At 55.0% G+C, this 26,613-nt stretch overlaps 1 protein-coding gene across 2 annotated transcripts; it reads left to right on the forward strand.

Moving 5' to 3' along the window:
* Positions 1-12: 12 nt before the first annotated feature.
* On the forward strand, positions 13-26,326 carry ACO2 (aconitase 2). Of its 2 annotated transcripts, XM_074271820.1 has the most exons (18): positions 13-530; positions 15,565-15,707; positions 17,761-18,019; positions 19,389-19,481; positions 19,595-19,753; positions 19,881-20,031; positions 20,471-20,575; positions 21,098-21,189; positions 22,225-22,330; positions 22,916-23,073; positions 23,180-23,253; positions 23,344-23,455; positions 23,653-23,775; positions 23,875-24,030; positions 24,547-24,738; positions 25,102-25,234; positions 25,455-25,576; positions 25,893-26,326. In XM_074271820.1, exons 1-18 carry the CDS (start codon positions 294-296, stop codon positions 26,025-26,027), a joined length of 2,550 nt encoding a protein of 849 aa, XP_074127921.1. In that variant the 5' UTR covers positions 13-293; the 3' UTR covers positions 26,028-26,326. The 2 variants fall into 2 exon arrangements, with proteins under 2 accessions (XP_074127921.1, XP_074127922.1); XM_074271821.1 differs by lacking the exon at positions 23,180-23,253 and having other exon boundaries at positions 294-530; positions 22,916-23,103; positions 23,315-23,455.
* The last annotated feature ends 287 nt before the right edge of the window (positions 26,327-26,613 follow it).

Genomic DNA, 26,613 nt, shown 5'->3' on the forward strand with positions numbered 1-26,613 from the left:
TCCCTGCTCATCGAGGTCCTCGCTTCCTACCAAGCCCCGCCCCTCCAATTCCCACCCCACCCTTCCGCAGCCGAGCCGGTGGTGAGCGGATTCTGAGTCCAGCCTGAGAGGAGAGTAAGCGTCCTCTGGACGCTCCTCCGTTTGTCTCAGACCGAGCTGCCACCAGTAACAGGGATGGCCTGAGCGCGGACTATAACGGGACCGGCTCCCTGTCATTTGGCTGGTTTCTTGGCCCGCCCCTTGTACTTCTCGGCCAATCCCACTCTCCCGGATAGCGGTTCAACTCTCGATGGATGAGCGTCGGCCCCGCCCCCTCCCTGGCATCTCCGGCTCCTCTGCCAGTCTGGGCTTCTCAGGCTCCGCCCACAATCCAACCCGGAGGCTCCGGACAAGCCCCGCCTTCTTGTGCGTGGCTAGGCCCCGCCCCCGAAGGCTTTAAAAGGCGCCCTCCCGCGCGTCACTTCCACGCGACCACATCTTTGTCAGTGCACAAAATGGCGCCGTACAGCCTCCTGGTGTCCCGGCTGCAGGTGAGAGCCGGCCCGCGGGTGGGTGGGCGTGCGGCGGAGGCGGCAGCTGCGGAGCAACGCGCGGGAAGCCGCGGCGGGAGGGAGGCGGCCCCGCCCCTAGCCCCGCGAGGCGGGCAGACGGGGCTGGGCTGCGCCGGGCCCGGCGCCCGAGGTCAGCCAGGGCGTCCCCGCCCCACCTCGCGGGCACTAGGGCTCGAGTCGGGCTGGTTTGGGCTGCATGGGGAGCTGGGGCCGGTCCTCCCGCTCTTCCTCTGCCCAGTAGCCCCGCCCGCCTTGACGGCGGTGCCCGCGGCCTCAAGGTGAGGACAAGGTGACAGGGCGACGGCGGCCTCGGCCCGCCCAAGGTCACGGGGACCGGACGCCCTTCTTCCCCCTTGAGACGGTCGGGAAACTGAGGCCTGAGATCCAGCCGCCTCTCCACCCCGGCGGGACGGCGGAGCGCTCCCCTGTGGGGTCCCGTGGCGCTGGAAGGCCCGGCATCTGGGCGGGGGTGGAGACAGACAGGCGAGGGGCCTTTGCCTCCCATCCTCTGTGCTGCAGGCGGGCTGCGGGGCTTCCCCCTTCCACCGCATCCGTGACTGAGCCGAGAGCACGGTCACTGCCCCTCCCCCAGCCCGGCGCCCCGCGCGGAGTCAGAAGCCCCGGATCTCAGAAAGGGAGGGCTGTGAGGGCTGGAGGAGCCCCTTCCTCTGCCGCCCGTTCTCCCCCGCACTCGGGGGGCCGTCCCTCCCGAAGAAGAGGAGGCCCTCACGGGCCCCGCTAAGCTGGCCTGCTAGCTCGTGCAGAGCCGGGAGGGCCCTGGAAATGGCCCGTGCTCCAGTGCTGGTCCTGGGGCGTTTGTTGGAGAAGATACAGGGCTGCCCGGTGCAGCGTGCCCCCACCCCAGAGGTCGTGGGTAAAAGCAGGCAGGCCCTTGGCTTTAAGGAGACAGCCCTAGTGGTGCACTGTGCTTGGGGCAGCTTTCGGGCCACACACAAGCTAGAGGAAAGCCCCCGAGAAATAGATCCCATGGAGCATTGTTCTCTTGCTCTAACAAAAGTCTCTGACTTCCCAGAATTCCAGGCCAACAGACATGTATGTGGGGAAAAGGCCCTCACCTTGTCCTGTTCCCGCCCCAAGTGCAGGAAAGACCGGTCACTCAGAAAAGCGTCAGTTATCGGGCTGGGTAACAGGGACGGCTTCGCCCGTTTTCATTTCAGCTACTCCCGGTGTGGGGCACCGGGGATGTAATGAGAAAAGTCTCAGACTCGGGGTCACATCCCGGCTCCTCTGCTTGTTAGCTGGCTTGTTCTGGGCCTCAGTCTTCTCAGCAGGAGAATGGGGACATCCTTGTACCTCTGCCTCACCAAAGAGCAGAGTTCTGAGCTGCTGCTCTGTTTAAATGTCTCCAAGAGCAATCCGAGTTTGCATTGCTTTCCCTTTTTTTGGTCCATTCATAGGTGGCCTGATATCCATCAGTCAGAAAACATTTTCAGTAACCTGGGTCAGGCATTGGGAACATGAAGACAAATTAGTCTCTGCTCCTCAAGGAGCACATAGGGTATGGGGTGGGCAAAAACGGTGAGACCAATGTAAGTGCATCAGTTTTCTTAGAAAGAACCACTCGATAAGTTAGTGGCGGGCGACACTGGCTGTAGGCTCGGGGAAAGCTCCCTGGAGCGGAGAAGGGGACGCTGGGGTGAACCCCGAGGGAGATGAGGGGTTCCCAGACACGGGTGGGGCAGCATTGGGTGCAGATGGCGCCAGTGGCCCCATAACCATTGAGACCTTCAAGGCCTGTAGGAGCCAGTTAGGAAGAGGAGGTGAGCCCCTTACTCTTCCCAACCTCACGGGGGAGGGGTCCTTGACCCTGCGCCCTGGTGTCCTTTGCTCAAGCACCTGTATATCCTCAAGGGTCAGAGTGTCAGCCTCTTCCAAGGCTTATCTTTGTGCTCCATGATGTCAGAGGCTTAGTGTCCCAGGATAGCACTTGAAAGCACTAACCGCAGCAATCACTGGAGAGAAATGAGTGAGAAAATGGAGTAACAGACCAGAAGTGGGACTGAAGCTTTGGAAGAGCCGTGTGGAGTCTGATGCCTGGGGGGCCCAGCACGGGTAGGTGGGCTGCTGGAGCGGGGCGGGGCAAGTGATGCTCTCAGGTCTTCAGCTTCCCAGCATTGTGAGTGCCTCTCGGGGGTTTTCTCGGTATGGAGACATCTTTCTCTTGGCTAATTAGTTACTTTGCCATAAGTGTTCCCTGATGAATGACTGATATGCTGGCAAGAATGGATCGCTCTAGGGGCAGCTCGGTGGTGCAGTGGATAGAGCACCGCCCTGATGTCACAAATGTGCCCTCACATACTCACACATGACTTCACTTAACCCCAGTTGCCTCAGGAAAAAAGAAAAATGGATGCTTTAGAAAGTCTTTTTCCTTTCTTGAACTCTGGAGCTGCTGATTCTGGCTGAATGTTGTCACTGGTGCCTTCATCCTTGCCCAATGTGTGTCAGGAAATATGGGATGTGTTGATTGCCCCGAGTGAGAGCTTTTGCCCAGGTGCAGGATGGACGAGGCAGCCGCTGAGATCCCTTCCAGCTCAAGAGATTCCGTAATTGTTTCTGATCATCTTATTTCCCAGCTGTCCAACGTCTTCACACGTGGGACCATGAGGTGTGTTCTGGATCCCTGCTGAGCAAGAATGTCGGTCTTACTTTGGGGAGAGCACTGTCTAGACAGAGGAGAAGCGGGCTGGGGCCCCTACAGCTTTCACATCTGGTCCCCATCTGGGAGCCCGGGCCCGCCTGTTGGATCTTGGTGGAAGCCGTGGCCCCTCTTTGGTCTCTGCGGGCTTAGACTGGATCTGTAATGTGTCTTCCAACAGAAACATTTTATGATTTTGTGAAGGTGTCATGTGATACTATTATTTTAGTGTTCTGTCACTGGTTAACCAGAACTCAGTTGTGGCACCTATAAAAATGGGCCCACATAATGTAAGTGGAGGCAGTGTGCTTGTGCCTTAACAAAACATTGTTTTAAAAGTTATAAAAGGTCAGAGGCTATTTATGGTCTCTTTTTTCCCTTGAACTTTATTTCCCACCTTCTCTCCCTCCAACCCTTCCCTAAACTCATATAGTCAAGCAAAACAGATCTCCACATTGGCCGTGGGCCCCGTGAAGTGTAGCTCCGTCTGTCCGTCACCTCCGGCCCATGGGCAGCTTATTTCTTCATGAAATCAGAGATCGTGGTTGGTCATCGTATCGGTTGGAGTTCCTAAGTCTTTCTGAGGTGTCTCGTGTGTACGGCCTGTGTACGGCCTTGCTGATGCTGCTGGCTCTGCTTCCTTTGCTCTGGAGCAGTTCGTACAGGCTTCCAAGATTTCTCTGGATCCGTCTCCTTCGCCAGTCCGGACCACACAGTGGCTGTCAGCACATTCATGTCCCGTAACTTGTCAGTGGATGGGTGCTCTCTAATTCTTTGCCACCGCAGAGTCACAATGTTCAGTTTATACATTTCTCCTTGGATCTCTTTGAGCACAGGCCTTAGTAGTGTTATCACTGGCACGGTTTAGTAGGGGAGTCGTTTCCCATCGCTGTCTAAGGCTAGCTGTTTGTTTAGGAGTCCCTTCTAGCTTCGATGCAAGGGGAGGCACTTTGGGTTCAACGGGCCTCTGGCTTGGGAAGAGCACCCAGAGGCACTTTTTCTTGGAGCTGCTCCCTGCACAAGGCAAGCATCCCTCGCTGCTGTGGAGACGGGATGCTCCTGGCTCCCCCTTCCTTCCCAGTCCGGCGATCAACTGGAGCCAAGTCCAAGTACCCGATCCGGGCAGAGTCCTGTGTTGTGGGCTGCAGGACGTTGGAAGCTTCACCGAGGACGTTTTCTGGCTGATAGAGAAGGCATCAGGGAGAGAAGGGAGGGATGGGACTGATGTGTCAGGGCAGGGTGGTATGGGGAGGAGGAAGCAGCCTTTGACATGCCCTTTATGTGTAGCAGGGCTATTGAGATAAAAGGAACGATGAACAACCCTCCTCCCAACATTGACCTTCCTTTTTTAAAAGTAAGAAAAGGCTGTCCTAGGTTAGTCTCCTTTTCCCTCTGTGATTTGTGGAGAACACTGACAGAAAAGTGCTCCCAGTGGGGGGTCGCTGCTTTGGGCCTGGCACCATGCTAGATTGCATTTGCAGACACGGATCTTCCTAGCCCAGTTTCCAGAAATACTCCCGGCCCCCATACTTTCCTTTTTAATCATTTTCCTTGATAGCTTTTGTTTTTCACATCACCAGTCTCCCTCAATATCCCTCTCCCTCCCAGGGAGCTAACTCATTTAACAAATAGTGTTTTCAAAGAAAACTGATGCCCTGAAAACAGTCTGTGCAATGGCCTTCCCTGGGGCCCTCCCCACCCTCCCTGCCACAGGGCCCTTGTCTTGGGGAGTAACGGCTGGAGCAAGTGATGGCTGAGCTGGCATGGGCCGGCCCCTTCACCACCCTTGCCAGAGGATTGCAGGATCCCTTGAAATGAAGGCCTTGCCCAACCGCTCCCCACAGCCCCCTCTGCTCCCAAGGCTGCTAACCCAGGCCAGGCTATCATTATGTAGACAGGGAGCCACCCCACTCGCAGCCTCAAGTCTGGGCTGCTCTTTCTGTGTGTGTGCACACAGACCTTGGTGCCCTGGTGGCCAGACCCCCTCCCAAATGAGCCCTCTGCTTTCCTGCCTCCAGCTCCTCTCTGTCCGTCTTTCTAAGCCCCCCTCAGGTCCTACCTCCAGGAAGCTTGCCCTAAAGGAATCTGCTCCCCCTTTCAGCCTCTTGTCTGTATCATATTCTGTTTTATAGTGGGCTGGAGTAGGGGAGGGCAGGACCAGAGGGTCAGGAGCCACGTCTTAGCCCACTTTCTCGGTGCTCGGCCCTCACAGGTAATGTTGCTTGGTGCAGGGGGAGATATTAGGGGATGTCTGAGGCAGAGTGGTTCGTACGTGTATGTGGCGGCGGCTGGATGGCTAAGGCCATACCCAGGACTTCTCTGCTTGGGATCCCACCCCTCCACCTGCTGCCTGCCACTCTGGCCGCCAGCTCTGAGCTCATTGAACCTGGCCAAGGTCCTCCCGAGACCTGAAGTGCCTCCACCCTATGTCTGTTCTCATGGGCCATCCCGGGCCACTTCCTGGAAGGCTCAGGTTGGGGGGCTCCTTCTGTGTGTGACTTTACCCAATCCTTCATCCTTGTATCCTGCCCTTTCCTGCTCTCCCAGAAGAGTGCCTGGACCATGGGAGATGTTGGATAAATGATTGCAGCTTGGTCTGGGGCTTAGCTCTGCTTGTGGACTTCACCCATCAGTAGCGTGCAGTCGCTCTCGAAGCCGGACCGCTGTGGCCCAGAAGTGGTTCATCTCGACCAGTCTCACACACAACCTGCCCAGGGTGACCTGAAGAAAAGTGGCCATTCAGTAGGAGGCGGCCCATTGTGCCCTTCCTGGCCGTCTGTAGGTGGACGTCACTTCTGTAATCTTCAGCTTAGCTCTTGGCTTCCCGTCTATTCTCCAAATCAGGCAGGACTCAGGGGAGCCCCCTTTCCCACAGGACCAGCATCCAGAGACTTGAAGACCGCATCAAGGTTGTTCTAAGGTCACAGAGCTGGGAGGTGTCCCCTCCTGTCGCTGCCCCTCACTACACTGCACCAGCACCTGACCTTGGGCCCCCGGCTGACATTTTGCTCTTTGCTGCCTTATGTGGCGAAACTGGCCCACAGTCAGATTCCAGGACAGCTAGTAAAAGTTAAAAATGGCTCTCTGTGTGTTGGGCTCAGGCCAGAAAACTGTTTCCTTTGGACTTTGCCATGCTCAAGCTGAGAATAGGCAAAGGGGAAATTGGCCAAGCCACAGGACTGAGACTGAATTTGCTGACCTAGTCCAATTGGCAGGCTGCTGCTGGAGGGGCCAGGTGGTGGGCCAGGGCCTGGGGGTGGGCTGGAATGCTGGCTGAGGCCCTTTGCTGGGAGAATCCCCTTTTCAAAGATCTTGATAAAGCACTTCTGTCACGCCTAGATGTAGATTAAATCCCTGAGTGTTTATTAAGTGCCTCCAGTGGGGTTGATTCTGGAGATACAAGAACAAAAGCCAACTCCCCAATCAAGAGCTTAATCCCCATTCAGATAAGTAAGTGAAAAGATAATCAAAGTACAGATAAAATAATGGAGGCTAGGAAAAGGTAGTGCTTCTAGGACCTGGGTGGATCCCAGAAAGCCTCTGGGAATCATAAGAGACAGGTGAAGGATGGTATTTTCTGAAAGAAGGGGAGGGCACCTCACACAGACCAGGGAGAGTAAGTGGGGGCTGTCAGTGGCCTGCAAAGGTGGACTGGGAAGGGTTTTAGTTTTCCTAGATCGAGTTGGGAGGGACCGCTAAGGTCACACAGAAAGGCAGCATCCCCTCCTAAGCTGCTGCCCTCCCATTTAGTCTGGGTAGTCACATGACCAGCTTCCAGTCCTTCCAGAGATCAGTGTGGGCACTGCCTCCACTAGGGCACAGGGAGCTGGTCTGGCCTGAGGAGCTACCTCGGAGAAGAAGGGCATCCCCTCCTGGGACTCTTTCAAGTCTCTGAGCTGTGCCGGTCTTGGACAGGTCACAGTGTTAGGAAGCTCGGCCAGCACATAGTAGGACCGTCCGAATGTCTGCCCTTTGGCCTGGCTTGCCAGCATCCAGGCTTACCCCCAGGCCACAGGAGGTGGCCCCACGGAGATCCCAGCGGGTGCTCCGCACCAGTGGTCCTGATGCAAGGGAGACTCATTTTCAGTGGGGCAGATGTGGGTTTGTAGAAGAGGTGGCATCGGAGCTGTGGACCTGGGGGGCGGGGAGGTGGTGTAGAGAGTGAGCCAGGGCAGGGGGCAAGGTGAACAGTTTAATTAACTTGAACTTGGATATCTGGGCAGGAAAAGTATGGGAATATGCTGGATGGATGCAGCTATTAAGGGCTTTGACTGCCAGGCCAACAAGTTGAAGCTTCTGGCCAAATGGCCTTGTGTTTGTAAGAACTTTTTCCAAAGGCTTTCCCCTCATGTTACCAGCTGACAACTGGAGGGCCCTGGGAGCCCCGTGGCCCCGCTTGCGCCTTTTGAGGAGCTCATGAATAGCCCCGCATGTTTTGTTGTAAGAAGGACCTTGTGAAAGGAGCCGGATCCACGGGCCAGGCTCACGATTACTCGGGATGGGAGCTCCTCATTGAAGTGTTCCATGGACAAAAAAGACCGGGGTTTCCCTACAGAGGAAATGGTAGAAGAATTCTTTCTTATGATGCCTTGAGAGAAAGACCATTGATGTCTTCCTTCATGCTGCTTGTCCATTTACTTCAGTCAGAGTTCTTGATCTTTTTTGGGTTGTTTATCGTATAGGGATTCTTTCTCTTAAAATGCATAAAACAAAAAGCACAGGATGACAGAGGAAACCAATTGTATTTGAAATATAGTTCTCGAAATACTTTAAAGAAAGATAGTTCATAGAAACTAGGATTAATACTCCTGAATTGAAGAGTAACAGAAGATAGTGGGAAAGGATCTGTGCACTAGCTCCTCAGGACTGCCATTGGCTGCTAGCTGTGACCTTGGTGAGTCCCCTCCTGGCTCTGAACTTTATCTGTCTAAAGGGACAGGTTTGGGGAGGTGCGCTAGTGTGACACTGGTTGTTTCTTGCAGATACAGATATCGTGCTAGCATGCCATTAGTCAAGCCTGTTTCCTTCTTCCCCCTGTGACTGCACGACCCTACTGGCATCCATAACCAGCATTCTTTTCCCCATACTTCTCATTGCCAAAGAGAAGAGTCCCTCTGCAGTTAACCGAAGAGGGTGAGTAGTTACTAAGTGGGGCCGGAGTTTGCTCTCCACCTGGGGCACGCTCATGGCTAACTGCAGGCCGCCCCCCAAGTAACCTCCGAAAGGGCTCCCAAAGTGCTTTGCTGAGAAATCTGAGCAGAGTGGGGCAAGGGGAGGTGGAGAGGAAGCACAAGGACCACTCCCACCTCCACAGTCACACTGGACTCTGGCCAGTTGATCCAAGCCGAGATTCTGAACCGAGACCATGGGGCAGAAACCGGGCTGTGTTTTTGTAATCTTGGGCAAGTGAGAATTGACCTTTGGTAATATTTTCCAACACTAGCATAATGGCCCCATGACTTTTCTCAAGTTATCTAGTGGTTTTGAAATAGAGACTTACCCTTTGACCCCATGATACTATTGTCAAAAGACACAAAAGAGATCAATGAAAGAGAGCCAGGGCTCATTTAAACAAACCTATTAAGCAACTCTGAGATGGCAAAGAACTGGAAACGTAAAAGTGAGATATGGAACCAGGGGAACAGTGTACATTGACTGTACACTGTCAAAGGCGGTGCCTTTGAAAAACTTCAGAACTCTGAGCAGGGTATGGGTCAGCCCCTCCTGGGAGACCCATGGCAGGCACATGGTTGGACGGGGCCTCCATGTCCCATTTAGGCTCTGTCTGACTCCCATGGAGGGCTTTTTTCCTGGGGCTAAGGGAGGGTTGTGATAATGATGTGGAGAACATACGTGAACAAAGAGTTTAGGCAGGAGAATATGGGTACCGGCATATCGAATGGAGCATAGCTAGGGAATACATAAAGTTACATAATAGAGTCATAGTTTCTAATACAGATCACTTTGGGGAGGTTTCTTTGTTAATTTCTAATTAATTTTTATTATAAAAACAGCTCAGAAATTAAGGGTTGTGGTGGCTTGGGGCCCAAGACTGGGAGCCCTGTTTAATTCCTTGGCCCCAGGCCAGAACAATGTTTCTTATCTGGTCCTTTGTATTAGTCCTTAGAGCCAGGGGTTAATGAGCAGCCAGGGTGTTTATGGTGCTGTATTTGGCACTTTATGAGTTTCCTGAACCATGAGGAAGTCTAATGAGGAACATAGTGTCCTCCTATGTCTGTGGGCCCAGCGGGCATGTACTTCGAGAAGATTTCTCTGAAGTCAGAATTGATTAGAACAGCCGCTTTGGTTAGGCTCCTGGAAGTGAATAAACTAACTGATCTGTCTATGTTACGATCGGATCCAGAATTTTGGCCAGTGCTAGAACCGGATGGAACCTCAAGGAGTAAAACATTCTCTTCTCCTTAGCACAGTTAGGCTGTGGGCCCTTCATTGCAAAGTAGTTTGTCCTTGGCTCCTTGTTGGAGTCCAGCTCCAGTAAAAGCCGAGCCTGTGAATCTGAAAAGAATGTCTGAGACCAGGCCTAAGCAATCTCCAGTTATTAATCTTTGGGCCAGGATTTATATAGTCTTTATGCTACATTATTTACATTATTGCTAGCTACCTTCAAGTGACATATACAGAGTTAATGTATAATCCACCCTTGGACATTTCAGTATCCACTTTAACGAACAATACCAAAGTACTTAGCAACAGAGAACTGTAAATAGCATAATTGTGATGTTTATCAATACTGTCATATTAATGTACTTGCCTCAAGTATGTCTTTAATTCATTCTTAAGGGCTAAATAATATAGTTAAAATGCCTTGCTCCTGAGGTAAGCGATCTCCACCAAGATTATCCTAAATTTATCAACTATGTCTTTTATGTTAGGGCGGTATGAATCATTTGCCCTAACAGAGAGCAGGTCTCAAGTAATACCTGAACTGGATTCTTTAGCTTTTTCTGTTCTCCCCACCAGACAATCCTCCCTGGCCATGGCCTCCTTGGTACATCTAAACTCCCTCATTATTGTTTTCTACCTTGATCTGACCTCCCTCACATTTCCCTAAGCATTTTTTTTCCCCTGAGGCTGGGGTTGAGTGACTTGCCCAGGGTCACACAGCTAGGAAGTGTTAAGTGTCTTGAGACCAGATTTGGCCTCCTGAATTCCAGGCTGGTGCTCTATCCACTGCACCATCTAGCTGCCCCTCCCTAAGCATTTATTAGGGGAGTTCTTCTCCCATTCAAAGTTCCCGGACCCCTCCTGAGATTCCCCTCAGCCAGATATTGGGATGTTATCCAGTCAAAGTAGTTTATACAAAACTTCAGGATGTCTACACTCTGGAAAGAGCTTGTTAATCCGAGTCTCCATTTAGTAGACAAAAAGTCTTTGCATAGGAGGTCTCTGAGAAGCACCACAGCAACTCAGACACTTGGCTTCCCACCATCCCATTCCATTGTTGGACAGTTCCAGTTACCCAGAATTTCTTCATTCAGGTAAGCCGAAATAGCTTCAACTGGATTCACATCTGTCTCCTTAAGGATGACACTGTTGCTCCTTCTCTGGGCATAGACAGAATTAAGTCTAATCCTTCTCTCAGTGAATAAACCTTCAAATCTCGGGATACTTCACATTCTCTCTGTCTTCTCTCAGTGGTCCTTGTTCAGTCAGGTCCGACTCTTTGTGGTGCCAGAGCGGGGTTTTCTTGGCAAAGATATTGGTCTGTTTGCTATTTCCTTCTCCAGTAGATTGTGAGTTGTTGAGGCTGAATTTGAACTCGGGTCTTGCTGACTCCAGATCTCTCTCCAGAACTTTATCCACTATGGTGCTACCAAACTGGATCTACATCCCTAATTCTCTGGACTGTTGAAGTAAAGCCCTAGAGGAAGCCAGAGAGGAAAAGTGGTGAGGAAGGAGGAGGGATGCTCCTGTGATCGGAGGCAAAGAGGAAGAGGTTTGAGGAAAAGGAGAGGGGAGGTCATGGGCAGTGGGCAACACAAGTGGGGTGCTGAGGCAGCAGGGGTTCCTTAGTTGGTGGTAGATAAAATTAGCTCAGTGCTGAGACTTTGTGCAGAATGATTGGATATTGGGAGAGACCCCAGGTGAAGATGGCAGGAGGTCAGCTGGACAAGAGAAAGGTGGGGGAGTGATCCAATCTGACCCCTCTGGTCAAGGATGGTGCAATGCAAGGGGACCCTGGAAGCTATCTTCTATAATGGTATTTTTTTTTTTATTTTATTAAAGCTATTTTTTTTTTCAAAACATATGCATGGATAATTCTTGTAAAACCTTATGTTCTAATCCCCCCACACACTCCCTCTCCTAGAAGACAAACAATCCATTATATGTTAAACATGGTAGAAATATGTGTTAAATCCAATATATGCATACGTATTTATACAATTATTGTCCTGCACAAGAACAATCAAATCAAACTGGGGGGGGGGGGAAGAAAAAGTAAGCAAACAACAAAAAGAATGAAAATGCAATGTTGTGAACCACACTTAGTTCCCTCAGTCCTCTCTCTGGGTGCACATGGCTCTCTCCATCATAAGTCTATTGGGATTGCCTTGAATTGCCTCATTATTGACAAGAGCCACATGCATCAGAACCGATCATCATATAATCCTGCTCTTTCTGTGTACAATGATCTCCTGGTCCTGCTCATTTCACTCAGCATCAGTTCATGTAAGTATCTCCAGGCCTCTCCGAAACTCTCCTGCTGGTCATTTCTTACAGAACAATCATATTCCATAACTTATTCAGCCATTCTCCAATTGATGGGCAACCTCTCCGTTTCCAGTTCCTCACCACCACAAAGAGGGCTGCCACAAACATCTTTGCACATACAGGTCCCTTTCCCTCCTTTAAGATCTCTTATAAGCCTAGTAGAGACACTGCTGGATCAAAGGGAATACACAGTTTGATAACTTTTTGAGCATAGTTTCAAACTGCTGTCCAGAATGGCTGGATGTATTCACAATTCCACCAACAATGTATCAGTGTCCCAGTTTTCCCATATTCCCCTCCAACATCACACATTATCTTTCCCTGTTATTCTAGCCAATCTGACAGGTGTGCAGTGGTACCTCAGGGTTGTCTTAATTTGCATTTCTCTGATCAATAGTGATTTACAGCACCTTCTCATATGATTAGAACTAGTTTTTTAATTTCTTCATCTGAAAATTGTCACAGTATTTTTAAGACTAAAAAAGAATGAATAAAAGTAAAAAAAAAAAAAAAAATCAAATAACTGACCAGTACATTGGTACTGGGACAGTCTATGCAGTATAGCCTACCAGTGCCCTCCCACCTCTGCCATGGTGGATGAGGCGGGGGGTGGGGGGGTGGCTCTTCTTCTTGTCCTGACTTTTGCTTTTTGACGTGGTTCTTTTATTCACCTTGTTGGGTGCCTCTGGTCCCATTTTCCCGTTTCCACCAACTTCTGTCTGCATCTGCTCCAGACGTCTGTCACTACCATTCTTGCTTTGCGCACTGGGCTCCTGAGATCAGAGAAGACGCCTCGGACTTGTGTCAAGGAGCATTGCATCTCACATCAAGTTTTATCCCAGTGTGTTGGTTTCACTTCCTCTGAAAAATAAGATTGTCCTTGGGATGGCTTTCTGGAAGGGAGAGGGCTCTCTGGGAAGGAATCCCAAGCCCAATTTTCAGGAGAAACCAAAAGATAACAATAAATCATCTATTTTTGAAGGGTTGATACATATTGATTAGTTTGAGCCACTTTGGACCTTGTCTGGCTCCTGGGGTTCTCTTAGCTCTCTGCCACCAGGGTCTGGGGAGACGGTGCAGTCCCAATGGTCTGCCCTTGTTGGGCCAGTCCAAGGTCAAAGCTGTGGTTTCCTTTTGTCCATCGGGAGGACCCTGGAGGAAATTTGGGGTTCTCCTGCCTAATGCTCTCGCCTCTCCGAGTCGAGGGCGCCCCACTCCAAAATGAAGGGGATAAATGCTCTGCCAGACTTGTAAGAGGGCCAGGCTGGGCCCCATCTTGCAGTCCCTGAAGACTTCTCATTTGAGTAAATGATTCATGGTTGGTTTGAATGGATTTGCACTTTGGCACTTTGAATTGTGAGTTCTTACTGGGGAATATTTGTTCTCCTTGGTCCCTGGACCTCTGGCCATGGTAGTAAGATACATGATTGCAATTGAGGGAATTGTGGGAACTGAGTCACTAATTGCCCCATAGTTCTAGTGTCCAGTGAAGGGGAAATGACTGTCCTTGAGGTCAGCTTCTGCAGAATCCATGTGATCAAGTCTGGGGGCCTCACTGATGACATTGATGAACTGGCTTGTGTTTGGAGGAGGGTAACTGGGGCATCAGCACCCCAAGATGCAGGGGTTGGGGTTGGGGAGGGAGCTGTAGGCTTTTAGGGAGGATAGTGGATCTGTCTGGTTCCACTTGAGCCCAGAAGGCAGAGCCACAGACTCTGAGGGCCGACAGGGAGCCTACTAATCTCCCCCTCTGACAAATGCTCATCGGACTGCTAGTGTTAAGTCACACTTGTGAACTCAATGAGTATGGGGAGCTGGGGTCTCCCTTCAAGTTAGGGGGTCCAGCCTGCAACTAGCTGAGATGGTTTAATACAAGCTGCAAACTTTCTTTCTCTACTTGAAGACAAGGAAGCGGGTGGCCTGCCTGCCTGCCTTCCAAAGTTCACGATTTTGGGCTAAGATCTCATGCCTGTCAGTGTTCCAGAGGCTAGGCAGGTACGACTATACCTTGACTCTTGGAGATACTACTTGCTGGGGCATATGGCTTATTGCTCTGGCTTGCAGTCAGCAGGAGCAGGAGAGTGGAGACCAAGGAAAGAGGTGGACCGTGACCATTTGGGTCCAAGGGATTGTGAGGAACCGGGCTACTGAGTTCCCTCCCCTGCCTTCCTTCACAGGACAAAATGCCAGGACCCTCAAAGGCCCAGGAGGGCCTGGGCTGAGCTCGGCTCTGCCTCCCTTCTCCCTTCTCGCCTCTCCCCACACCCTTGGCTAAATCACCCTGCCCCTTCTGCTGTTTTGATTGTCTTTCTGTTAAAAACAGGAGCTTAAATTGGCACAATCTGTAGAATTGTGTCCGTGGGATCCCATACTTCCCAGAATGATTATGAGGGTGAACTTGTGGACTCTGGGTCCTCCCCAGTGTGTGTGACCCCTTCTCTTTGTCCCCATCTTCCTATGTGGCTCGTTGGTGGGCCTTAGGGCTACAGGGCCCCTTCATGGGGGCCTTTCCATGACCTACCGAGCCTATGCTGGGGAGCTGTGGGGCTGGAGCCCAAGGACCTGGCTCTGCCATGTGCTGTTGGCATCTCACTCAGTCTCCCTGGGCCCAGGCTCTTCATCTGGCAAATGGGAGGGTGGTCCTCGGGGTCGGGCTTTGTAGGGGACCCTGGGTTACCTCTCCTTAGTGAGGCGCTCAAAGCCGCTCTACCTGGAAGCCCCTAGCACTTCCTGGTACTGCTCCAGGCTTCCCATGTGATCATCCCAGACTCTGGCTTAGGAGCATGAGCTCATTAGTGCCTTAGTGGCTCAGCAACGGCCTTTAGAGGCTTTGGGAGTTTCCTGAGGCTCTGTGCCTGGGCAGTGTGGCCTGGTGGATGGGCAGCCTCTAGTGTATGCCTTATTGCTGAGGAGGAAGCAGTGAGGGTTCCCATCTGCGTCCTGTTCCTGGACCTGCCTCCCTTGGTGCTGCTTCTGCGCTGAGGTCCTTTCTGTGGCATTTGTGCCATTTTGGGCTGTGTGGCACAGGCAGCTTCCCCATTCCAGCTGGCATCAGAAGCTCGGGCTGGCCTGCCCATCATTCCACTCCTCAGATGTGGCTCTGGTGGCTGACGTTCCTCAAGCACTGGACCAGAAACCTCAGTGGTGGTGTTCCTAGGTTGCCGCTACTGTTGTCCAAGCAGACAAAGATGTTGAGGTTCAGAGGGGCAGCTACCAGTTTCTGGTAGCTAGGTAGGGTCCAGATGTGGACTTGAACCCAGACCCCTGTGACTCCTATATGAGGGCTCTTCTCTATGCCCCTGTCTAGCTGGGGGACTCCCCTGCCAGCTAGTGAGGAGAGCTCCCAACATGAGCCAGATCTCTGCTCCCACGTGGCACCTCCCAGGGCCTCTGTGACACATGGGAGAATGCAGGGGGCCTTGAGAAGGGGCTGCCCTTTGGAGAGCTTGGAGCATCTTCCTCACGAGGATGCTGTGGGTCATGGGTAAGAGGGTATGAGCCGCTGGAGCTCTCCCTAAGTGGTTCTGGGCCCCAGGGGCTCTGCACTGATAGCGTTTTATCCAGACCTGCAGCTGTGCATGCTAAGTGCCACTTACTCCCTTGTCCCCTCTTTCTCTGCAGAAAGCTCTGGGCAGTGGATTCCGAAGGTACCATGTGGCTTCCGTCCTCTGCCAGCGGGCCAAGGTGGCCATGAGCCACTTTGAGCCCCATGATTACATCCAATATGAGCTTCTGGAGAAGAACATTGACATTGTCCGGAAGAGGTAAGAAAGGGCCTTCTGGGAGCAATGAAATAAGGGGGAAAGCTGGACCCTGCAGAGTGCCAGATCCTTCTAGGACTATAGAGCCTGGACCCCGGTCCCAGCTGGCCAAGCAGGCTCACTCCTTATCTGTTAGAATATATATTTTTTTTCTTTTTGTGAAGAACGTGGTGACCTCCTTAAGGTGGGTGTGCTTTGGGGGTGTAGGACTTTATCCAGCACATGTTCTTCCTAGCAGGAAAGTTGCTTGGCCCTGCTTGGGACTTCCACTTTTTTAAGGCCGGGAGGGGACTGAGGAGGAAAGACAATTCTTTCCTTCATCCCCCTGGGCCCCGTTCTGTTCCCAGAAGGCACTGGTACAAAGGGTGGTCTCCAGTTAGGCCTTGACTGGAATGCTGGGCCCAAGGATTTAGGCAGATGGACCCAGCCAGAGAAGGCTCTGCTCCCCCAGCCTGCCTGCCTCGGGCCTTTGGAGAGGAGCGGCTGTGCCATGTGGGGCTCCCCAAGGGGTAGTGGAGAGAGCACCGGGGACGTGACCCCTGAGTGGCCCTGGCCAAGCCCTGTGGGACCAGTCTGTGGGCTGCTGCAGCACTGGAGGAGGCTGCCAGGGAACAAGGCAGGGAAAGGCCTTGTTCTTCAGCACTGTTGCATGTCCCTGGCTTTCCCCAGGAAGCCCCTTGTTTTCGGCCTGGACACTGTTGGGCATGCTCAGGGTTGGTTCATTGGAGCTGTGCTCCTGTGGGGGTAGCTAGGTCACCTCCTCTCCCCTCATTTTTCTTGGATCCTGAAGCACCTGCTGCTCTCTTCCCCATCCCCAGGAGGCCCCCACCAGCTGCCCTTGGGCTAGACCACCAGAAGGCCACACCCCTGTGCTCCCTGGAGACTCCTGGGACTTAGATTTGGGGGCCAGGGCTGCCTCGCAGAGGTTCCATATCACCTGGGGTTTGTGCTGGGACCTCAGCACATATCCCACTTGGCTGCTGCCTCAGGCTTCACTGCTGCCTGGGTGCCTGCCAGGAGAGGAAGGCCTTGCCTTCCACATGACAGCCCTGGGGATGCTTGAGGCAGCTGACTCTGCAGGGGGAGCTCCCTCTCTGCCTTCCAGGCGGCCCCAGCACCCACTCTGTGCCAGGTCCCATGCTGCAGATATGGACAGTCCTAGAAGGGAGGGGCCATTATCTCCATTTTACAGATGAGGAAACTGAGGCAAACAGAGGAAACGTGATTTGAGCAAAGTCCCACAGTTAGGAAAATGAGGCCAAATTTGAATCCAGGTCTCCTTGACATGGGGCCTCTATACTGTGGGACCCCTTCAATGTCTGTAAAAATGGGGACTATGAAGAATTCAAAGAAACCCAAGAACATTTATATAAAATGAGTGAATTGTGCAGAAGCAGGAAAATCACTTTCATGGTGACTACACCCTTACATCAAGGGTCCCCCAACCCCTGACTGCCAGGTTCTGGTTCTAGTACCCCAGCTCAGCCCTATAGGATCGGCTAATCAATAAGGAGAGTGAGGAAATGGGCCCAGGGCTGGAGATGCCCAGGTCGAAGTGCAGCAACCCCTCCGCTCCGACAGGGAGATGCATCTCATCCAGCAAAGTCCATACAGAATTGATATGAAATGAACACAGGGCAGATTGAGGGTGAGGGGTGGGGCTGGACCCCTTTGGAAGGAAACCCAAGGAGCAGATCTGAGGGAGGAGGGCAGTCAGACCTGGGGTACAGCCAGGGCACCCCAGGCTGTCTCCCTGAGGAAATGCTGCTCCCTCCCTGGCTGTGGAGGGGAGCAACAAATGTGTAATACCACATATATATGCTCTCAGATGAAACCCCCATCTTATAATTTTGTTGGACCATTTTTCCTCCTTTATCCAAGGGAAAGTTCACTGGGCTAGGAAAGAGGAGGGATACTCCAAGATCAGTGTTATTAAAAAATTAAGGGTATCAGTAAAAATGAGAAATGGTTGTAAAAAAACCCCAACAGGATCAGGAGGGGAAGAGATTCGGGGCCGGCGTGGACTCTGCCCCACCTGGCTCTTGCTTCTGCACAGGTTGAACCGGCCATTGACCCTGTCTGAGAAGATCGTGTACGGCCACCTGGATGACCCTTCCAAACAGGAGATTGAACGGGGCAAGTCCTACCTGCGGCTGCGGCCAGACCGTGTGGCCATGCAGGACGCCACCGCACAGATGGCCATGCTACAGTTCATCAGCAGTGGGCTGCCCAAGGTGGCCGTGCCATCCACCATCCACTGTGACCACTTGATTGAAGCCCAGGTCGGCGGCGAGAAGGATCTCCGGCGGGCCAAGGTGCGTAGGCGGCAGCACTGAGGCCCTGTAAGGCCCAGGCTTCTCCATGGTATTACGGGAATGCTGAGGAGGCCAGCCTCTACAGCCTGGAGGGTGGACATCGGGCTCCGATCCCCAGCAAGGCCCTGGACAGCCTGACACACGGAAAGCTCAGAAAAAGCGTCAGAAAGCTCACAGGCCTGCTAGGTCTGGTCAAGCTTTAACACGGCTTTTCTGCCCTCTCCATTTGTGGGGCCTTCTCACAAACAGCTCCCCACGAGGGTCCCATGAAGTGGGTTTATAGGTCACTTGGGCAGACAGGCCCAGGAGCCCACAGCTGCCCTCTACATCCTTCCCCTAAACATTGATTCCCTTCTTGGGTGCCCATGCCGGGCCTCTCCACACCCTCCTGTCCTGGGTCTCTTCCACTGCCCTTGCTCCAACTCTCCTCTGTCAGCCTGCTGGGGAAGCGGGCCTGATTCCCTGGACCCCTGACTCCAGATGCTTGCTCCTTGCTGTGGCAGGGAGCTTGCTGAGCTCTCCCCAGCCCCCTTGCACATGCTTGGGGATGCCGCTGAGTGCCCCCACAGAAGTCCAAGGTGGGCCTGTCCGGTGAGAAGCTTGTAGTTCCCTTGGAGCACGTGAAGAGCCTCCCTGCTGCTGAAGGCCCTGCCTTCACCCTTGTTGGCTCTCCTGGGCTAAAGCCTACTTCCCTCCATTGCCGGGGCTGGGTTGTCCCCAGCACCATAAACAGCAGCTTGGGTTGGCCGGCTTTTCTGGGCTTGATCAGTGCCTTGGTGGGCTGCCAGGGTCTCAGGCCTCTCTTGGGCTGGATGTCTGTCTCCCTTGGGATCCAAGCCCAGAATCTGGTTTTCATTGGGGCCGCTTCAGAGACCTGGGGCTCGGGAGCTGGCCGTCAGGAAGTGACGGGGCTTGCAGCCTCTCCAGTGGGGCCCAAGGAGATTACAGTGTCCTTGGGAGGCAGCTGACAAAACAGATGAAAAGAAGTGAGATGTGGGAGACCAGGCCTTTTGACATGGGGCCTCTATACTGTGGGTGCCTTTTAGAGAAGTTGTCCCGTGTCCTCAGTCTGTGCATGAGAACTGGGACCTGAGTTTGGGGGTGCCATCCCCCCATTTTGGGTAAGGTCCTATCTAAAACGGAGGCAGCCGATAGGAGCGAGCAGCCCGATTCCAGGTTGTGGGTCACTGCTGTTCCGGTCCCATCCCTGTCGGCAGGGATACCTACCCAGGCCTCTGACGAGAAGCGGAGATTTGGGGTGGGAGCTTCTCCAGAACTGCTGTTAGATGGCTTCTCATGGGCAGCTTCGAAGGCACCCGTGAGCCTTGGGCCAGGGCTCACGCCCTTTCTTTCTCCCTTGTATCACTAGGACATTAACCAGGAGGTCTATAACTTCCTAGCAACAGCGGGCGCCAAGTACGGGGTGGGCTTCTGGAAGCCAGGCTCAGGAATCATTCACCAGGTGAGGAGGGAACGAGTAAGGGCACGGGGTGGGGCAGGTGGCCCTTTGTACAGTGCGCCTGGCCCCTTGTGCAGGCTTATCGAGGGCCGGGCTCCTGACCTCTACTTTTTCAGATCATCCTTGAGAACTACTCGTTCCCGGGAGTGCTGCTGATCGGCACAGATTCTCACACCCCGAATGGGGGAGGCCTGGGGGGCATCTGCATCGGGGTCGGCGGGGCTGATGCTGTGGATGTTATGGCGGGCATCCCCTGGGAGCTGAAGTGTCCCAAGGTGAGGTGGCGAGGGTGGCTCCGGCCCTTGGGGGCGGGCATGGGGGGCCCAGGGCACAGGCCTTCTCGGCGGCTGGCTCCCCCAGCTCCTGCCGCCCTCACTCCTGTGTTTGTCGGGCCCTGCTCAGGTGATCGGCGTGAAGCTGACGGGCGAGTTGTCCGGCTGGTCCTCTCCCAAAGACGTGATCCTGAAAGTGGCCGGCATCCTCACTGTGAAAGGTGGCACCGGAGCCATTGTCGAATACCACGGGCCCGGCGTGGACTCCATCTCATGCACTGGTGAGGGCGCTTGGGCAGAGCCGGGGGGGGGGGTAGGTACAGCCCAGCTAAAGATGGCAGCCAGCTACCAGACCCTGCCAGGAGAGGTGGGGAAAGGTGGGCTGGCTCAGGAGAGTTTCCTCGGCACGCTGACCCGCCTCTCACAGACTCTCCATCCCTGAGCCTTCCCAGTGAAATGATGGAAAGAGGTCCTGAACCTCAGCTAGCTGTTTAGTGAGAGGAGAAAGCCCACTGACCTCTGGGCGCCAAGCAGCCTTCTCCCTGATGGGGCCTCCTCTCCAGCTTGGGCTCCTCCCTGGGGCGCAGAGGTCCTAGTGGGCAGTGGAGGGGGAAGGATAAAAGGGGCTCTGGAGCAGGGGCCCAGCCAGCCAAGGACGGAGCCTAGTGGTGCGAGTGACCCCGCTCCGTGCTCAGCCCCACTGGGTGTCTCTCCCGACAGGAATGGCGACAATCTGTAACATGGGTGCGGAAATAGGGGCCACCACCTCTGTGTTCCCCTACAACCACAGGATGAAGACGTATCTGAACAAGACTGGCCGGGGCGGTAAGGGGGGGGGGGGCAGGGGAGGGAGGACAGGCTTCTCACTCCTTCCATGGAGTCCCTCCGGGGGGAGCCTTCTGAAGCAGTGAGGCCAGGAGGGGCAGGAAAAGAGAAAGCTGAGGCCAGAAAGGCCTGAGAACAGGGGGAGGTCAGAGATGGGAGGGAGCTTAGAGCAGGGGGTATCAGAGCTGGGGAAGTTCTAGAGAACAGGAGCACCCCCGAAGAGCTACCTGTATTTATGGCAGAGAGATGTGGGGTGGGGGCTGGCATTGTCAGGAGCAGGGTCGCCATCGTGGCTGGATCATGTTTCACTGTATTCAGCAGTGCGAGTGGTGTCTGGGAAGTGGGAGGGGGAATGAGTCGGGCCTCCTCTGGGAAGCCGCCTTGGACCTGGCCTTGCCCTCACCGCCGCGATTGGGGGTCACGTCTTGTCCCTTCGTGAGACTCGTGCGCACGGTGGGGGTCCGGCAGGGCTGGGATAAAGGGGTTGGGGAGTTGCTGATGGGGCCCTTTGGCTGTTTTCAGACATTGCCAAGTTGGCTGATGAGTTCAAGGACCACTTGGTGCCTGACCCCGGCTGCCACTATGACCAAGTGATTGAAATCAACCTCAGCGAGGTAAAGAGCGACCGGGCCCAGGGTATTTGGGGGCAGGAAGCAGAGGGGGCTGGGCTGCAGGACTTGTTCAGATGATCCCTCTGGGTCTTAGAGGTGGCACCTTAGGTCCCCACGTCCAGACTGGGCAGCTGCCCAGTGTCCTTCTGGGCACAGGAAAAGTGGGTGGCGCTGGTGCATTAGGACCTGAATACTGGGGCCTAACGGGGGGATCTCCAGCAGAGCTCCGTCTCTATCACTTTGATTTCTGAGTTCATTTGTTTTGTCCAGAGGTCATGGGGTTAGTAGGCAGTGGGGGTCATGGCTTTGGCCAGGCTGTCTGGAATGGCAGGCTTGGTTGGCGGCTGACTTCCCCCTCTGCTGGCCGTGTTTGTGCCCACATCTCATTGCCCCGGTTTGGGCTTTCTGAGCTTTGGGCTATGTGTCCTTGTGGCTGGGTGTGCCCCCTGGGTACCACTTAAGCATACCCACGTGAGAAGGGGGGGCAGCTCTGCTTTCCCCCCTTCCTTTGCATTCTGGCAGGATGTGGAGGCCTGCCTCTCTTTAAAGCTGCCCTGAGTTCATTGGGGGACATGGCCGGCTCTAGGTCTTGCTCCCTGACCTGGTCCTCTTGTGTGCTGGAAAGAGCCTTCAGCCAGGAGCCTGCTCCAAGGGTCTGGTCCCCACCACTCACATCCCCCTTTCCTAGAAAGAACTTCAACATGGTGTTCTCGGGGGGCGCCTTCCCAGTGCCAGCCTTGTGGGAGTCTGAGTCCGTCCAGACTTGGCCCCAGCCCTCCCTCATTCGGGAGTTAGGACATCTGGGCCTAGTGGAACAAGGCCACGTACAAGTCCACCTTCTGCCTGTGGCAGTTACTTGCTGTGACTTAGAGCATGTGGCACTTGTGTACCTCGCTTTCCCCCACCTTGAACAGGGATACTTGGCTGATCCCAAGGGAGCCTCTGGGATTTCTTGTCCAGGAAGAGCCAGTCTCTTGGCTTCCTTTCCCCTTCGTCCCCCTAGTTCTCAGAGTGAAACTGGCGTCCTCTCTCCTGCAGCTGAAACCCCACATCAACGGGCCCTTCACTCCCGACCTGGCCCATCCTGTGGCTAATGTGGGAGCTGTGGCGGAAAAGGAGGGCTGGCCTCTGGACATCCGAGTGGGTGAGCATGCCCTGCAGGAGGGGGGCATTGCCCAGGGGGCTCTCCTAGCCACCTCAGAGGGGCCGCGGTGGGTTCTCCAGGCTGGGGGCCAAGGGGACAGAATGGGGGAGCAGCAGAGACAGTTACCCCAAGGAGTGAGGATCAGTCTCCTCCGGGCACCTCGCCCTGGCAGACAATGGCAGGGAGGAGAGATGGGCACGGATGTTCACACACACACGTGCATCCTCCGGTTGGCCTGGAGGCTTCCGTGGCATCTCCTGTGGCCAGAGATCTTGGCCTTGGCCAGCGGCCAGACTTGTACAGTAAAAACACCCCCATGATGGAGGGTCTCCTCTGTGTGGCCAGGAAGACCCGGGCCCCTCAGAGCTGGAAGGATTCTGATGTCGGGCTTCTGGACTACGGAGACTAGTTTGGGGGCTCGGCCCTGACCTGGGCCTTCCCCACCCTGGCTCTGGAACATTCTGGTGCCCTGAGCCGCTCAGGCTGAGTCCCCAGCCTGGCCTCCTGCTCTGGGCTGGGGCGCAAGCCCTGTTTCTTTAAACCTGCCACCCCTGGAAGCCTTCCTGAGCCCCTCTGCTCCTCTAGGGCTGATTGGCAGCTGCACCAACTCTAGCTACGAAGACATGGGGCGCTCGGCGGCAGTGGCCAAGCAGGCCCTGGACCACGGGCTGAAGTGCAAGTCTCAGTTCACCATCACCCCGGGCTCCGAGCAGATCCGGGCCACCATCGAGAGAGACGGCTATGTGAGTGTCCGGGACCTGCAGGGGGCGGGGGTGGGCCCTTCCTCCCTCGGACACTGCCCGTGGCTGCTCCGCCCGGCAACAGTCCCTGCCACTTTCCTTCTTGCAGGCCAAGATCCTTCGGGACGTGGGAGGTGTTGTCTTGGCCAATGCCTGTGGCCCTTGCATCGGTCAGTGGGACAGGTAAGCAGCCTGAGGCCGGGGACCGGAGTGGGGCCCGCGGGGCCCAGGGGCCACGCTCAAGGCCGGTCCCGGCCACTTCTGCCCTTGCAGGAAAGACATCAAGAAGGGAGAGAAGAACACCATCGTGACGTCCTACAACAGGAACTTCACGGGCCGCAACGACGCCAATCCCGAGACCCACGCCTTCGTCACCTCCCCGGAGGTGAGTGGTCCCCGCCTCAGCCCCTTCACTGTCGAGCATGGACGTTGGGCAGCTCATCCCTCTGGGGTCCCCGGCACACAGTGGGTGCCTCATGAATGCCAGGCTTAGGCCCGATGTGTGCCCACGGCAGCTAGGGCAAGCTTGGGGCTCTGAAGTCAAGATGGGAGGGTCGCCCTCAACACTTCTCTCCGTTGCAGATTGTCACCGCCTTGGCCATTGCTGGCACCCTCAAGTTCAATCCAGAGACAGACTTCCTGACTGGCAAGGACGGCAAAAAGTTCAAGCTGGAGCCCCCCGATGCGGACGAGCTGCCGAAAGCGGTAACTGCCCTGTGGGGGCTGGAGGCCGGAGGGCAGGGCTGGGCCCAGGGCCACCCTTCCTCCTCCACTGACCTCTTCTCCTGGCCTTCCCCTGCACAGGAGTTTGATCCTGGGCAGGACACCTACCAGCACCCCCCGAAGGACGGCAGCGCCCTGCGGGTGGACGTGAGTCCCACCAGCCAGCGCCTGCAGCTCCTGGAGCCCTTTGACAAATGGGACGGCAGAGACCTGGAAGACCTACAGATCCTCATCAAGGTCAGCACTGCCCACCTGTCCTACCCAGGGTCTTGGGCCTGCCCCTCCAGGGCGGGCATATAGAGGAGGCCTAGGACAGCTCGGGGCAGAGGGCACATCCCACTTGGCCTGGGCTTGCGTGTGCTCGACCTGCCCCAGCGAGGCTCCTGGCTAGGCGAGGAGGGGCTCGGCCCACAGCCACCTTAGGGGCGCTTCTCTCCGTACCCTCCTCAGGTCCGCCACATCCATCCTCCCCATTTGGGCTGTCTTGGCCGTTTTTTGACGATTTCCCCATTAGCATGAGGCAGCATTTTCTGTCCCCTACTTCTCATGTCCTACGTGTGGGTGAATCTTGGCACCCCCAGACTGGCACAATCATAGGCATGTGGCTGGCAACTGATGCCCCTGCCTCCCCCCCACATCCTTGACCTCCCCAAGTAACCATGTTAGAATTCCACCCTCTAGGAAGCGGTCTGGACCCTGGGTGCCTCCATAGCTCCCACAGGAGCATCTAACCTTGGTTCTCTCCCCGCCCAGGTTAAGGGGAAGTGCACCACTGACCACATCTCTGCGGCTGGCCCCTGGCTCAAGTTCCGGGGCCACCTGGACAACATCTCCAACAACCTGCTGATCGGCGCCATCAACATAGAGAACGGGAAAGCCAATTCAGTGAGAAACGCTGTGACGCAGGAGTTTGGGCCCGTCCCTGACACAGCCCGTTATTACAAGGTGGGCCAGCAGGGCCGTGCCCGAGCAGGGGGCGGGGCAGTCTGTGAAAGATTAACCAGCACAGGTTTCCAGAGAAGTGGAGAACAGGAAAGTTTGGAACTTTGGAAGGAGAAGCCACGTCCTTTGGGGCTGGGTCCAGAATGTCTAGGCCCTAGCAAGCTGGAAGGAGGTAGAGGAAGAGGAGGAAATGGGGGGTGGGGAGCAGCACTGGCTTGGAGTTCCTGTCTGTGTGGCGGGGCCTCCTGGTGGCTGTGGCCTGGGATTCAGGGAAGTCTAAGGTCCCAGAAGCAAGCGGTTCTCTGGGCTTGGGGTCCCAAGCAGGAAGCACCCCTCATACCCCCCACACCTGCTCCCCTCCCATAGAAAAACGGCATCAAGTGGGTGGTGATCGGAGATGAGAACTACGGGGAAGGGTCCAGCCGGGAGCACGCAGCCCTGGAGCCCCGGCACCTGGGGGGCCGAGCCATCATCACCAAGAGCTTTGCCAGGATCCACGGTAGGCTGGGAGGCCTGGTGGGCGACGCTCCTTCCCAAGGTGGTCCGGGCTGCAGCCTAGTTTGCACTGAAGGATCCAAAATCTCCCTCTGTGATGCAGCTGGTCCTCAAGGCCCCAGATGGTCAGGCCTCTGGGGATGGGTGATGGCCACACTCGCCATCCATCCCTCCTGCTCTGGGGCCTGGGATCAATTTTATGATCCCCTCATTCTTACCCACAGAAACCAACTTAAAGAAGCAAGGTCTGCTGCCCCTGACCTTTGCTGATCCCGCTGATTATAACAAGATCCACCCTGTGGACAAACTGACCATCCAGGGACTGAAAGACTTTGCCCCCGGCAAGGTAAGCGGGCGTCCTGAAAGGAGGGCCCCTGGGACCCATCGAGTCCACTCCTGAGAGCAGGACGTTGAGGCCTGGAGAAGAGCAGTGACTCCAAGGGCAGCTTAGTCACAGAGCCAAGGGTGAACCTGAGTGTCCTGATTTCTAGTCCCGCAGTCAGGGCCTCAGGCACACTGTGGCACTGCCCACAGGCTGCAGGCACAGTGGAAGCTAGTCCTGGGCCCCACCTGTCCCTGTGAGGAGGAGCAGGGGGGCCTTGGTGGCCCCAGGTTCTCCAGGGCCAGGAAAGTGAGGTCTTCCTGTCCTTGGTTCCCTGCAGCCCCTCAAGTGCATCATCAAACACCCCAACGGGAGCCAGGAAACCATCCTCCTGAACCATACCTTCAATGAGACGCAGATCGAGTGGTTCCGGGCAGGCAGCGCCCTGAACCGCATGAAGGAGCTGCAGCAATGAGGTGGCCCGGGCCCCTGCCATCGGACTTAGCTCTGGCATCGTTGGCAGAAGAGCGCTTCCATCCTCTGTGTGTCAGAAACGCCGCCACCGTAGTCCCCTCCCGAGTGAGTCTCGTTCCAACACTCCCCAGGGCCGGGGCCTGGAGCGGTCCCCATGCCCACGGGCCCCCCCCCGCCCGTCTAACTGTTTTTACTTTGGATTATCAGACTCCATCTGTCTAAGAGGTCTTTCCTCCCCGATCATTTCATTGATGGCTGAAGGATTTTAAAAGAAAGAAAATCTTTTTTTTTGTTCTTCCAGTTCAGTGACTGTTTCCTTGTCCAAGGTGCATTTGTGTCCCCTGAGCAGCTCCCTCTGGGCTGGGGCGGGTGGAGCAGGGCTGGAAATAATGGCCAGTCGGTCCTGGACCTCTCCCTGACCCTGCCAGCTGGTGAGCGAGCGCATGCACGACACACGGGCATACATGCATGACACACATGCACGCCAGGTTTCAACCAAGACCCATACCCTTGGAGTGTCTCATGAGCCTGGGCCACACCAGTGCCAAGAGTGGCACGCAAATTCATCCTTCCCAGGCTTCCCCCTC

Source organism: Sminthopsis crassicaudata, chromosome 5 (genome assembly GCF_048593235.1).
Source record: "Sminthopsis crassicaudata isolate SCR6 chromosome 5, ASM4859323v1, whole genome shotgun sequence".
Lineage (NCBI taxonomy): Eukaryota > Metazoa > Chordata > Mammalia > Dasyuromorphia > Dasyuridae > Sminthopsis > Sminthopsis crassicaudata.